A 14353-nucleotide genomic window follows, 5' to 3' on the forward strand; every position below is an offset into this window, starting at 1 on the left:
AAATAGAACCAACAAAGGCAATTGGCTCTAGGAGCTAGGCGACAGTGTGTAAGGTCCTTTCATTCATATACAGATTACCATTCAAGGGAGTACCTCAAATTATTTGCAGTGTTGGGGTAAACAATCTTTCTTTTTTGCTGGTTTATCCTCAGTGGAACTACCTGTAGTAGTTAATGTGCATTAAAATACAAAGGCCTCAGACATATTCTAATGTTGTGGTTGCCTTTTGGATAACACAAGGGCTGGAAAAAAGTGTATTTGATAGGACATAGTTGCAATTTATAGGACAATGGTGCATGCACCAAAATTCAAAAGTATTCTACCCAGAAGTAAGATCCCCGGTGTTTAACAATAGAACACGTATACAATTAAAAACTGTAAATGTTTAATTACATCCAGCAGAAAAACAGTACTTACAAAATGGGATGTGAGTTTCTGTAAAGTGTAGAATGAGTAAGACTATTTCAATATAAAGCATTATTTCCCCAATTCTGAATTATATTCAAAAGGTAACAGACCTCTGTAAAAATACAGTAGTAGCTTAAATTTGTGATGACTGTACAAAAATTAGTAAAATATATCCAGATTAAGCAGGAGTGATTTCTGTATAATAAATTTGTTTCATTTATATTCTGGATTTAAAAACCACACAAAAACTAACTAAATCAAGATATGTATTGTAGAACACTGGTTAACATTATGGACCTGAAACACAGACTGTGGTTTGATCTGGTCCAGGCTGCATACACAAGCACTTATTCCATATGCTTATTGGCAGGGTCTTCCTTCCCATGTTTGATGGTGTAAATGAAAAAGAGCCCTGGTTTAACTGCAGTCTTTAGTCCGTCGTAGACCTTCGATACCAGAACCTAGCTCGGAAGTCATCACTGCAGGTCATAAAGCCAGGGTTAGTAGGAGAGTGCACAATGCAGCGCACGATGTTATTGTGTCCCAATGAGAGTAAATTTCTCCGTTCAGCCGTCCTTGAATCCCAGCAACAAAGGCTTATGGTCCTTTCATCTGGAAGCAGAACATAGTCTTCTGTATGGTTGAAGACAGCTTGCGTTCTATGAACCTGTCTTCCACCCAAACCAGCTCCTGGGAAAGCAAAAAGTCCTTATCAAACCTCTTCAACATGACAGGACAATCTTTTAAACTTTTATTTATTTTGACTGGAGTAGCAATACAACAAATAACATACAATTGGAAAAATTATGACAGATTAAATTATAACTTTTGGTGGAATTCTATTTGTCATATATATATATAAAATGGAACGTACAATAGCAACACAGAAAGGATATTTTGGTAAATTTCAAAAGGTTTGGGGGCCATTAACAGACTTTTGTAATGAATAATAACATTTTCCCAAAGTGAGATATTTGGTAGGAGGGGAAAAGGGTGAGTATTATGTTATTCATCTCATAATGAATATATCAATAGTTTTGCTGTATTTGGATCTAATTCTATAATGGGTGGGGACGGGATGGGAGGGTTTTCTATTTAATAATAATTGTTTAGATATTAGGTGTATTACATAATATTCAAGATATTATAGAATATAAATATGTAATGAAATGCTGTATTTAACGTGTTACATGAAAGTTAATCAAGTGTGTATTTATAAGTTCGTATGATTTTATCTAATACACTTGTAATATGCAAAAATGAATAAAGAATTAATTAAAAAAAAACAAAAAAAAACTTAAACTCCTTATTTTCAATGCATAAGACAGTGTGTCTCAAACTGTATGCCACAGCACAGTGGTGTGCCATGAGATTCCAAAATTTTACTTCCCTTCATAAGTATACACTAGAATAGTTGACATGTAGGTCATGTATGCAAGAGTCTGTCAATGTTATGAGTGTCTGTGTGTGTAAGGGTATAACCACCCAGACAAGCATCATTCTTTTAGTTTTATTATTTATGCAGTAATTATCCTAACCTCAGCAACAAAGCAATCAAGGCTTTGTTACCATTTGAATCTTCTTATCTTTGTGAACTTGGATTTTCGTCTCTGACAGAAATTAAATTAAAAAAAAGAGAATGACTACTGATGGTAGATGAGGAAATGCGTGTTTGTTGACTATTGAGCCGCATTTTGAGTTAATTTGCACTCAAAAACAAGTACATCCATTGTGTTTATTAGCAATTCTACTTACTTTAGTTTCACTGTGGTTACAATTAACCATACATAGTTTAAAGAACTTTAAAAAAACTCTCAAATTTAATTTTTGGTTGGTTTTGCAATTTTATAATGTCAATTATAATGTGCTATGAAAAACATTTACTCCACTTAATATACCAGAGCTAAAAAAGTTTGAGAGATACTGCCATAAGACTTCATCTACCACCCCCAGTTACTGCATCAACTCTTATAAGCTATTCCAGTATTCCAGGTTTCTTAAAGAGAGAAGTGTCTGTAAAACCTTGGGATGGTAATTTCCAGTCTTTGTGCTAGAATGCTCATTTACTAAAGAAACATTTCTGGTTTTAACTCCTCCCTTATAAGCCTGGATTTGAACTGGATGCATTTTCAAAATTTATGCTTGGAATCTGAACTCTAGATTTTGTACAATCTACTAAAGAGGAAAGTTAAGCTTTGCAAAGCGATATTATCATAGCCAATGAGATCTAGCTAAGTATGAGAATTGCTCGTTAAAAGAAACTTAAAACCTGGGGGAGGGGGAGGGGTAGAAAGGTGCTTTTCAGATTATTAATTCTTCTTTTACCATAGGTTTAAAAAAAAAAAATGGACAGAGATAACTGGTGTCAAAAAGATGATGTTAGGGGGAATGTTTGAGAATTTGTTTCGTTTTCGGTCTTGGAAGGGTCACTTTAGTATGCCACTTTGAATGGTCTTTTTTCCCCAGGAACATAAAATATATATATTTTCATCTTTTTGGTTCACTAGATTTAAAATCCTGCATACCAGCCAAATCTTTCCACCATCCTCCCTCCCTCCCAAAAATGTTCAGGAATACATTTTTCCTTGCACTTTCTTTTGGAGGGTGGGATGCATTTTGTGGCTTTGTTCTTCATTTATTGAATTATACAATCTTTTTCAGTTTCTTGATTGTAGCAGTTCTTTGGATTTCCTGTTTGTTTTTTGCTTATCTTTTACGGTTTTTCACTCCCTTTTACAGCCTATGGCTCAGGCAGCTTCTCTTCTGACCAGAGCCCAAAATGGACGGAGGTAGCTCCTCCCAGGCCAGGCTAGCATCAGATACAAGCTTTTAGGGGCCTGGCAATTTCCTACTATGTCAAATTAGTTTTACAAAAGGAATACTTGTTAAGGCCCATTTCTTTTATATTCTTTGTGCTGCCCGTTGCACCACAGCAGATAGGTTCACCAGAAGGTGTCTACTACACTCCATTTAAGTTTTTTTTTCTTTTTTCAGTCTGGAACCCCCCCCCCCCCCCACACACACACACACACATTATACTAGAGTAGCATGGATTCTAGACATAGAAAGCAATGTTGATTACCTGTAACAGGGGTTCTCCATAGACAGCAGGGGAATGTAGCCACACTTGCTCACCCTCCATCCCCTCTTAACCATTTATTATCTAAGTTAGTGACATAACTGAATAACCAGGGGGTGGAGCTCCAGAGGCAAGGTGTCCGCACATGCTCAGTAGTTTAAAAAAAAACCAAACCCCCTACTGTATCTAGGGAAGAGCACCAGCACACAGGGTCAGCCACGTGAAGCATGCAAGAGCTGCCCTGCAAACAAGTGTGGATGAAAGCAGGAAGGAGCAGCCCAGCTGGAAGGAGGACTCTTGAGTGAGGTAACTGGGATCCCCAGCTGACACGAAAGGCCTCCCTCTGACATCAGAGGGAAGGCCTTCCGTGTCAGCTTCGGCGGAGGGGGGTATGCAGCTGGAGGGCAGGAAGGAAGTCTGTTTATAAATGGGATCCCCAGCAGTGGCAAATACAATAGGTGTGAGGGTGGGGGACTGTTAGACCCACAATAGGGAGGGATGGTGGCTGCTGGACTCGCGAAGGGGGGCTGTTGACCTGGAGGGGTGGAAAGGGAGGCAACTCACAGCAGATCCTTTACTGCAGGGACAAGGCCATTCACTGTTCCAAGGAGCAGTGAATGGCCTTGTCCCTGTATCTGCCGCAAGCAGTTGATTTTTTCCCCCTTCCGGCAGGTTACCCACGGGTACCAAGTCATGTGTCATTCTCTAAAAAGCACCAGTCATACTTGCTTATGGTTTCAGAACTCCAGAAATATCCGAACATGGCTGTTGCTAAGGCTGCGTCAACAACATTCACCAGACGTGTGGTATTTGTCAGAAATTTTGGCTGTTCTTGCCTTTTGTGATGATAGACTAAGCAATGAGGTCAAGTCTAAGATGGTGGCAACCTTCAGCTTCCACAATCAACAAGTTTGGTGAAACATCTCAATTGCAATTCCGAGTCACTCGGTCCCATTAGCCTGGCATCATGTATAACAAAGAGAACTTATGACAAAAATGGATAGAAAAGGCTCAAAATTTTCTGGTTAAAGATCCTGCAAATTGGGAGAGATAAGCCAAACTACCAGTATTTGAAGCAGTCAGCATAATCAATGACAGTAGTCAATGACTCCGCTGAAAGAGCAATTGCCTTAGCTCAAGTTTCACCAAGAATGAGTAGAAGCAACTCCTCCTCCGCCGCCTTGTTATTCAGCACAGAAAGACCTATCCAACTTGCTCCAAAGCCACACTGAAGAATACTGAATGAATGTAGGACTACCGTTTAGCATTCGCACATAAACATTTTGTATTTACTGTGGAATAATGAAATTAGTTATCTGATCACTGAACACTGAACAATGCATAACAAATCATAAGGCTAGAAAGCCTATTTTCAGCTGTAAGTGACAGTATGTATTTAACTTCTTTCCATATGCATTTGCTCACAATTCAGGTTAAGATAGAAAATCAATATAAATTCTGTACTTGCATTTCCCCCCCTTTTACAAAAGCACGGATCAGGTTTTTAGCACCAGCTGGCATGTTGAATGCTCTGCGCTTCTCCGATGCTCATAGGAACTCTATGACTGTCGGAGCAGCGCATAGCATTCAGAGTGCCGGCTGGTGCTAAAAACCTCTTCTGCGCTTTTGTAAACGAGAGTGGGGAGGTGTTAAATATTAAATTAAAAATCATTGAGCAACCTCTAAATGTTCACCAAAAGGCTTATAATTTTAATTTGACACAATTAACAGTGTCCAGACACAGACTTGTGAAGGTCATGTTTCATGAACTTGATTTTTTTGGACCACCCTAATACCCAGCTTCTTGGGTTTTCAGAATATGCACAAAATAGATTTGCAAACCAAGAACATATTGCACATAAATCTACCTCGGGCATATTCATTGTGAAAAGCCTGAGTGACTGGCTGGGTGTGTACTCAGAACTGGGTTGAGAAGCACAGTTCTAAGCAGGGTGGTTTAAAAAAACAAAACAAAACAAAACATGGGGTCCGTTTACTAAAGCGCGCTAGCCAATTTAGCACGCGCTAAACACTAATGCGTCCATTATAGTCTATGGAAGCATTAGCATACGCTAAAACGGTTAGCGCGCCTTAGTGAATTTAATCTGAATTTTTAATCTGAATTTAAATTGAGATTTTAAAGAGACAATAGAAAGAAATTCAAGTGATGTGTAAAAGTTTTAAATGATGTAATATTGTGTACTTGATGTAAGATGAAAAAAAAAATGAATAAAGAATTTAAAAAAAAAAAAAAAAAAATGCTTTCTTGAGGAAAAATCTATTAGTTCTTTATTTAAAGTACATTATTGTCCAAAAATTATTCATCATGAAATAAGGTTTAGTTTTTATGCCCCCCTTTTATAAAACCATGCAAGAGGTTTTTAGCACTGGCCGGCATGCTGAATACTCTGCACTGGTCCAAAGATCACAGAGTTCCTATGAGTACTGGAATAGCACAGAGCATTCAGCACGCGGGCTGGCACTTTAAACCTCTTGCACGGATCTGTAAAATGGGGGTAAATTATGTAGCATAAGGCTGAACATTCACACTATGTTTAAATGCTTTGGAAAATGAATTCCATTAATTCATTTATAATGTCACAGGCATGATGTTTGAAGAGATCACAAAAGCTCATGTTCCTCTTGGATAAGTCTGACATTGGTGCAATAAAACGGTGTGAACCTACAATAGATAAGAAGGGAGAGCTATTTTAAATCTAGTCCTTAGTGGCATGAAAGGAATAGTACAAGAGGTAAGTGTGTTGGGTCTGCTGGGAAACAGAGATCATAACATGATCAAATCTGAGCTCATACCTGAAGTGTGGTCACAAAGGAAAATCTACTGTAGCAGCATTTAATTTTCAAAAGGGCAACTATGATTAAATTCAAAAAGTGGTTAAAAAGATCAGCTGCAAAGGTTAAGACTTTAAATCAGCCATGGATGTTGTTTAGAAATACCATTTTGGAAGCCCAAACCAGATGTATTCCATGTATTAACAAAGGTGGAAAGAAGAGCAAGCAACAGTCAGCGTAGTTAAAAGGGGAAGTGAAAGAAGCTAATTAGAGCATCCTTTAAAAATGGAAAAAGGATCTGACTGAAGGAAATAAGAAGTAACAAACACTGATAAAAGGCAGCTAAAACAGATTATTATGAAAACCTTGCCATACAGGCAAAATCTCATAGTAACAACTTTTTCAGGTATATCAGAAGCAGAAGCCTGTGAGGGAGTCTGTGGAACTGCTTGATTATCAAGGATCAAAAGGGTGAGTGAGGACAAGGCCATAGCAGAGAAACTGAATGAATTCTTTGCTTCAGTTTTTATGGAAGAAGATGCAAGAGATCTACCTGTACCAGAAATGGTTTTAAAGGGTTAGCATGTGGAGGAACTGAAAGAAATCTCAGTGAATCTGGAAGATGTACTGAGCTAAACTGACAAGTTAAGAGTAATAAATTGTCTGGACTAGATGACAGACAACTCAGGATACTGAAAGAACTCAAAGAGGAAATTGCTGATCTACTTTCAGTGATCTCTAGCCTGTCATCAAAATTGTCTGTAGTACCTGAACACTGGAGAGTGGCCAATATTAATGCCAATTTTTAAAAAGGGTTTCATGGGTGACCCGGGAAATTAAACCACCCGACTCAGTATCTAATAAGATAGTGAAAACTATTCTAAAGAATAAAATTACATAACACATACACAATGGGAACTCACAGCAGCCATTTTTATTGATGGATCTGCACAGGGTAGGAGTGTAGGATCGCTCCTGTCCCACTTCACTGCTGGACCACCAGGCAAAGGTGTGGAGAAGTCCAGGAAGTAGGCGGGGTGGGTTAGAGTCAGCCCTAAAAGTTATTTGCAATTTTTCCATATTCACGGGCCAGCTCTGAATATGGAAGAAGTGTACATCTCTTCTGCAACAGAACAACTAGCCTTCAATATCATTAATTTCTGTTCTGTTTTTTAAACAGTTAGACCCTACTATGCAACTGCTTTTCCTTGTGCCATCCTACTTCATAAGAACATAAGAATTGCCGTTGCTGGGTCAGACCAGTGGTCCATCGTTAAGATTACGATAGTTATAGATTTACTAACAAGTGTTCTGTGACTGCTACTCAGGATTTGATATTACACTTTATGATAGTAGAAATCCACCTTTACAATTAGTACAATAATCAGAGATAGCTAAGGGGCTTTATCATTTCCTCTGACAGGAAACATTGTACAGCAGACATTTTTACTTAAATACACAAATAAACCACATACCTGTATATTTAATAAGTGTTCGCCCAGTTGAAATTTCCCACAGTTTAGCTACGGAGTCTTTGCCACTTGACAGAACATACTTGGAATTTTTGGAGAAGACAGCAGAGCAGACTTCGGCACCATCATGGGCTTTCTCATAGGTAATGATACACCGGTTGGAGACACCATCCCATAATTTTATGCTGCCATCCTTACTGCATGTTACATACATGTTCGCAGTTGGGTTGTAGTTAACCCCACAGATGGCATCTTGATGCTGGTCTTGGGCATTGCAGGACACAAAACATTGGAAGGTATTGACGTCATACAGCCGTAGTGTAGGGTGCTGGGTGCCAACAATTATGAAATCTCCAGAAGGATGAAAAGAGATGGAACGCAACATTTCTGCTTCCTGTTGAAATGCATAAAAGAATTTAAAGTATGCAGAGCATATTAATAATAAATTAATAGTTTTAAAAGCCCAAGAAGATGGTGTACTCTTTCATTCTAAACTGCATGTAAATCTATGCAGGTCAACATTACATAACATTGTGCTTGTTAACCGCGTAACCATAAGTTCAACGCGGTTTACAAAAGTAGTGGTTTGCAACCTTTTATTTTCAGTTTGGACACACCTGGTTGGCAATGCTTGCATTCGTGACACTTCAATACACAACCTTCATGGACATTTAGTCTGATATAGTATGGCAGTTCTTACCTTATATACTCAAATATAAACCGAGGTACCCCCTTTTCTCCAAAAAAGGAGGTAAAAAGTTTGACTCGAATATAAACTGATGGTTTATATTCAAATACAGATACCAAGGCAGAAGTGACTCCTCCTCCCTTACCCTAGAGTCCTGTCTGCCAGCTCTGCAGACAAAACAGCCAGCCAGTCTGAAACTCCCTTCCCAGACCCACCCCCCTCCTGGACTCATTGTAGACTGATCCAGTGGTACAGACAGCCAGCCCGCCCCCCTCCCGAACACACCATGGGCCTCCAGTACTGCCCTGGTGGTCCAACGGTGCAGCCAGCCAGCATGTCCACCCCACTTCTCAGACCCCCCCCCCCGACCCACCATGGGCCTCCAATACTGCCCTGGTGATCCAGTGGTGCGGGGAGCTGGAGTTGCTGTCAATCCTTCACTCCCTTATGCAATTTTGTGCAACTATTGACGTTAACCAGTCCACCCCCTCCCCTTTTCTCCCTTCCCGGTCCCCCTGCAGGCCTACCTTAGGTCCCCGGTGGTCCAGCAGAGATGTGGGGTAGGAGTGATCCCTCTACGCTCCTGCCTGGCAGTGTGCGTCAATCTCTCCCTCACAAAATTCCTGGAAATGATAGGGGACTGCTTCCTAGAACAAATGGTGGGAGAACTGACAAGAGGAACCGCAACTTTGGACTTGGTCCTGAATGGCATATCTGGAAGGACATCAGAAGAAGAAGTCACAGTCCCGCTGGGGACGAGCGATCACAGCATGATCAACTTTAAAATCGGCATCGGGAAGGGGAAACGAACCAAGACCCAAACCACAACCTTTAACTTCAGAAAAGGGAAATATGACAGCATGAGAGCCATGGTAAAAAAATGGCTCAAGAAAAGGACGGACAAACTCAAAACGGTCGAACAAGCATGGTCCCTACTAAAAAATACCATCACTGAAGCACAGAATCTCTACATCCCGCAGATATCCAAAGGAAGGAAAAATAAGAACAAAGGAGAACCAGCTTGGCTAACTAAGGAGGTGAAGGATGCGATAAGGGAAAAGAGGAACTCGTTTAAAAAATGGAAACATGAACAAACAGAGGCCTGGAACAGTCACAAGGTTGACCAGAAGAAAAGTCACAAGGCGGTAAGAGAGGCTAAAAAGGTCTATGAGGAAAAGATTGCGCAAGAAGCCAAGAACTTCAAGCCCTTTTTTAGATACATAAAAGGAAAAAAACCAGCACAAGAGGCAGTAGGCCCTCTCGATGACCAAGGAAGAAAAGGGTACATCAAGGAAGACAAACAGACTGCAGATAGGCTAAATTCATTCTTTGCATCTGTCTTTACCAAGAACACTGCATCAATACCTGAAACAGGGAGAGTATTCAAGGGAGAAATTGAGGAAAGCCTCACCACAGTGAATGTGGATTTGGACATGATATACTATCAGATCGACAAACTAAAAAGTGATAAATCCCCTGGACCGGATGGAATTCACCCGAGAGTGCTAAAGGAGCTTAAGGTAGAAATCGGAGAACTGTTACAATCCCTAGCTAACTTGTCAATTAGAACCGGGCAAATACCAGACGACTGGAGGATAGCAAATGTCATCCCAATCTTCAAAAAAGGATCAAGAGGAGAACCAGGAAACTACAGACCTACGAGTCTTACGTTGGTTCCTGGGAAGATGGTTGAAGCACTAATTAAGGATAGCATAGTGCAACACCTGGAAAATCATGACCTGATGAGAGCTAGTCAACACAGTTTCAGGAAGGGGAAGTCATGTTTGACAAATTTGCTTCAATTTTTTGAGAAGGTGAACCAACAAATTGATAGCCAGCATGGATTCTGTAAGGGAAGGTCGTGCCTAACGAACCTTCTGTACTTCTTTGAGGGAATAAGCAGTCGGGTGGACAATAGGGAACCCATAGACATCATTTACCTCGATTTTCAAAAGGCTTTCGACAAGGTGCCACATGAAAGGCTGCTTAGGAAGCTGTGGAACCACGGGGTGGGAGGGGATGTGCACAGATGGATCAAGCACTGGTTGTCGGGTAGACTGCAGAGGGTCGGAGTGAAGGGCCAATATTCTGACTGGCGGGGAGTCACGAGCAGTGTGCCATAGAGATCGGTGCTGGGGCCGTTACTCTTCAACATATTTATCAATGACCTGGAAAAGGAGGCAAAGTGCGAGGTTATAAAATTTGCAGACGATACCAAACTGTGCGGTAGAGTTAGGTCCAGGGAGGAGTGTGAGGACCTACAAAGGGATCTGGACAAGCTGGAAGACTGGGCAAACAAATGGCAAATGCGCTTTAACGTGGAAAAATGCAAGGTCATGCATATAGGGAAAAAGAACCCGTTGTTCAACTACAAATTGGGGGGGGCATTGTTGGGAGACAGCAGACTTGAGAGAGACTTGGGTGTGCTGGTGGATGCATCACTGAAGCCATCTGCACAGTGCGCAGCAGCCTCGAAAAAAGCCAACAGGATGCTGGGCATCATAAAGAGGGGCATAACAACCAGGACACGGGAAGTCATCATGCCATTGTATCAAGCGATGGTGCGTCCACATCTGGAATACTGCGTTCAGTATTGGTCGCCACACCTCAAGAAGGACATGGCGGTACTTGAGAGAGTCCAAAGGAGAGCAACGAAACTGGTAAAAGGGCTGGAACACTGCCCATACGCTGAGAGGTTGGATAGGCTGGGGCTCTTCTCTCTGGAAAAAAGGAGGCTCAGGGGAGATATGATAGAGACCTTCAAGATCATGAGGGGCATAGAGAGGGTGGATAGGGACAGATTCTTCAGACTGAAGGGGACAACAAGTACGAGGGGGCATTTGGAGAAACTGAAGGGAGATAGGTTCAAAACAAATGCAAGGAAGTTTTTTTTTCACCCAAAGGGTCGTGGACACTTGGAATGCGCTACCGGAGGAAGTGATCAGGCAGAGTACGGTACAGGGATTCAAACAGGGATTGGACGGATTCCTGAGGGATAAAGGGATCGTGGGATACTGAGAGAGGTGCTGGGATGTAACACAGGTATAGAAAGCTAACCAGGTAATAAGTATAGAAACCCAACAGGTCGTGCATGTGCAAGACCGGAGGGTTAGGACTACGATGGGAAGATAGGACTTCAATGAGAAACCAAGGTGGCAAGGGAGCCCCTTCTGGTGATTCAGACAGGTCGTGACCTGTTTGGGCCGCCGCGGGAGCGGACTGCCGGGCAGGATGGACCTATGGTCTGACCCGGCGGAGGCACTGCTTATGTTCTTATGATAGTGGAGAACCGGTGGATATCGTATACTTGGACTTCCAGAAAGCGTTCGATAAGGTACCACACGCAAGGCTTTTGAGGAAACTACAAAGTCATGGAACAGAAGGGGATATACTAAGATGGATAGGCAAATGGCTGGAGAACAGATTGCAGAGGGTGGGCATAAATGGGAAGTTCTCGGACTGGGAGAAAGTGATGAGCGGCGTGCCCCAGGGCTCGGTTCTTGGGCCCATCTTATTCAATATCTTCATAAATGACCTAGAAGAGGAAACAACAGGAAACATAATCAAGTTTGCAGATGACACAACACTATGTCGGGCAGTTGGGTCGAAAATGGACAGAGATGCACTTCAAAGAGATTTGAACCAACTAGAGAAATGGGCGGAAAAGTGGCAGATGAAATTTAATATAGAAAAATGCAAAGTGATGCACCTGGGCAGGAAAAACAAAGAACAAGAATATAAAATGTTAGGTGTAACATTGGGCAAGAGCGAACAAAAGGGACCTGGGGATACTGATAGACAGGACCCTGAAGCCGTTGGCTCAATGCGCAGCGGCAGCAAAGAAAGCAAACAGGATATTGGGCATGATAAAGAAGGGCATCAAGAGTAGATCGGCGGACGTCATAATGCCGCTTTATAGAGCAATGGTTAGACCACACTGGAAATACTGTGTCCAACACTGGTCTCCTTACCTAAAGAAGGATATAACCCTGCTGGAGAGGGTGCAGAGACGAGCCACGAAGCTAATAAAAGGTGTGGAGAATTTGAGCTACAAGGAATGCCTCGAAAAATTGGGATTGTTCACCCTCCAGAAGAGAAGGCTGCGAGGGGATATGATAGAGACTTTTAAAATACTAAAAGGTTTCGACAAAATAGAGCAAGAAACTTCGTTATTCACATTGTCAAAAGTGACTCAAACAAGAGGTCATGGACTGAAACTGAGGGGCGGCAGACTCAGGACTAATGTCAGGAAGTTCTGCTTCACACAGCGAATGGTGGACGCTTGGAATGCTCTCCCGGAGGAGTTTGTGACAGAGACCACCATTCTGGGATTCAAGGGCAAGTTGGATGCACACCTTCTTGCAAATCACATTGAGGGATACGGGTGAACAAGGTGTGCGGGTCGCCGGACAAGATGGACCTAAGGTCTGATCCGGTGAAGGCATTTCTTATGTTCTTATGACTTTGTGCAACTAATTATGGTAACCAGCCCGCTCCCTCCCCTCTCTTCTCTGTAGGTCCATCTTATGTCCCCGGTGGTCCAGCGGTGAGACAGGGCAGGAGGTATCCTTCTACGCTCCTGCCCAGCAGTCTCTGTAGTGAAAAAATGCCTGCCACGAGTTCCTGCTGCAAGCTTCGCAGGACCTACAGGAGAGAGAAGGGGCAGGCTGGTTACCGTAGCTAGTTGCACAAATTCACATAAGGAAGGGAGGGATTGATACTCACTGCTGAGCAGGAGCGTAGAGGGATTGCTCCTGCTCCACCTCTCCGCTGGACTACCGGGGACCTAAGGTAGGCATGCAGGGGGATCAGGAGGGAAGGGGGGTGGACTGGTTACCGTCACTAGTTGTACAAAGTCGCATGAAGGAGGGAGGGATTGACAACAGCTCCAGCTCCCTGCACCACCAGGGCAGTATTGGAGGCCCGCAGTGGGTCTGGGAGGGGTGTTGGCTCAAATATAAACAGAGACCCCCATTTTTGGGCAATTTATTTGGCCCCCCAAATCTCGGTTTATATTCGAGTATATACAGTATAAATTAAAAATAAAGATGCCCTGCATCCACAACCCTACCCCCAAACAACAGATGAAGATCATAACTAGCATATTTTCTTTATGGAAATTATCATACAAAACAATTGTGACAGGTTAAATTGTTTTAAAAATCACGCTCATACTGTCTGAGGATTGCAAAATCAGAGACTTTAGGAATCATTATTAGCACAAAGATTACCTCCTCTGAGTCTGCTTAATAGCCAGCAGGGACCACTAAAGTACCTTCCCAGACCTGGCCACACTATCTATGTAGTGTGCCCAAATAAGACCTTGAAAACTTCTTATAAAAGCATAAACTCTAACCTGAATATATTTGAAAGCTCGCTTGGCAGAAGGTTTTGAATAATCAAATAATTTCATAGTGTAGTCTCTAGAACCAGATGCTAAGATCTGTTCTGTTGGATGGAAAGCCAAACAGGTCACCTCATCCACATGATCATAGAGAGTTCGAATTACAGGATGGTTCTCCATGTTCTGCTGTGCAGTTTCATTCATCATGACCTACGAAGAGAGAAATGGATCAACCAGCTAAAGGATACTTTTATGTTAAAGACATTTTTCAAGAAATGCAGCATTCCAATATAACATATGAATGCAAGAGGGCCCTTTTCAGACTAGCATTGGAGCTTACCGTATTTTTCGCTCCATAAACCCAACACCCCCCTCTCCCGTTACCTTTTTTTTCATTGTCAACCTCCCTCGCTAGATGCGGCTGCCTGCCTGGTCCCGGCAAGCAGCGATGGCTGATGTGGCTCGCGGCCTCTTTTCCCTTGCAGCGGAGCGGCACACAGGGCTTCCTGCCTGTTCCCATGCCACTTCCCACAAACACTCTCCTTTTCTTGATCTGGTAGTTTACCAGA

At 42.2% G+C, this 14353-nt stretch overlaps 1 protein-coding gene across 4 annotated transcripts in view; it reads right to left on the reverse strand.

Annotated features, from left to right (window-relative positions):
* Positions 1 to 363: 363 nt before the first annotated feature.
* CSTF1 (cleavage stimulation factor subunit 1) overlaps positions 364 to 14353 on the reverse strand; it is a 34644-nt gene continuing 20654 nt past the window's right edge. For all 4 annotated transcript variants that reach the window (XM_033914068.1, XM_033914069.1, XM_033914070.1 and 1 more), the window contains 3 exons: positions 13797 to 13994; positions 7756 to 8146; positions 364 to 1098 (listed from right to left, as the gene is read on the reverse strand). In XM_033914068.1, the coding sequence (XP_033769959.1) occupies positions 839 to 1098; positions 7756 to 8146; positions 13797 to 13994 (849 nt within the window). In that variant the 3' untranslated portion in view covers positions 364 to 838. The remainder of the gene's footprint in view (positions 1099 to 7755; positions 8147 to 13796; positions 13995 to 14353) is intronic.

This window comes from Geotrypetes seraphini, chromosome 11, assembly GCF_902459505.1.
Source record: "Geotrypetes seraphini chromosome 11, aGeoSer1.1, whole genome shotgun sequence".
NCBI classification, from domain to species: Eukaryota; Metazoa; Chordata; class Amphibia; order Gymnophiona; family Dermophiidae; genus Geotrypetes; species Geotrypetes seraphini.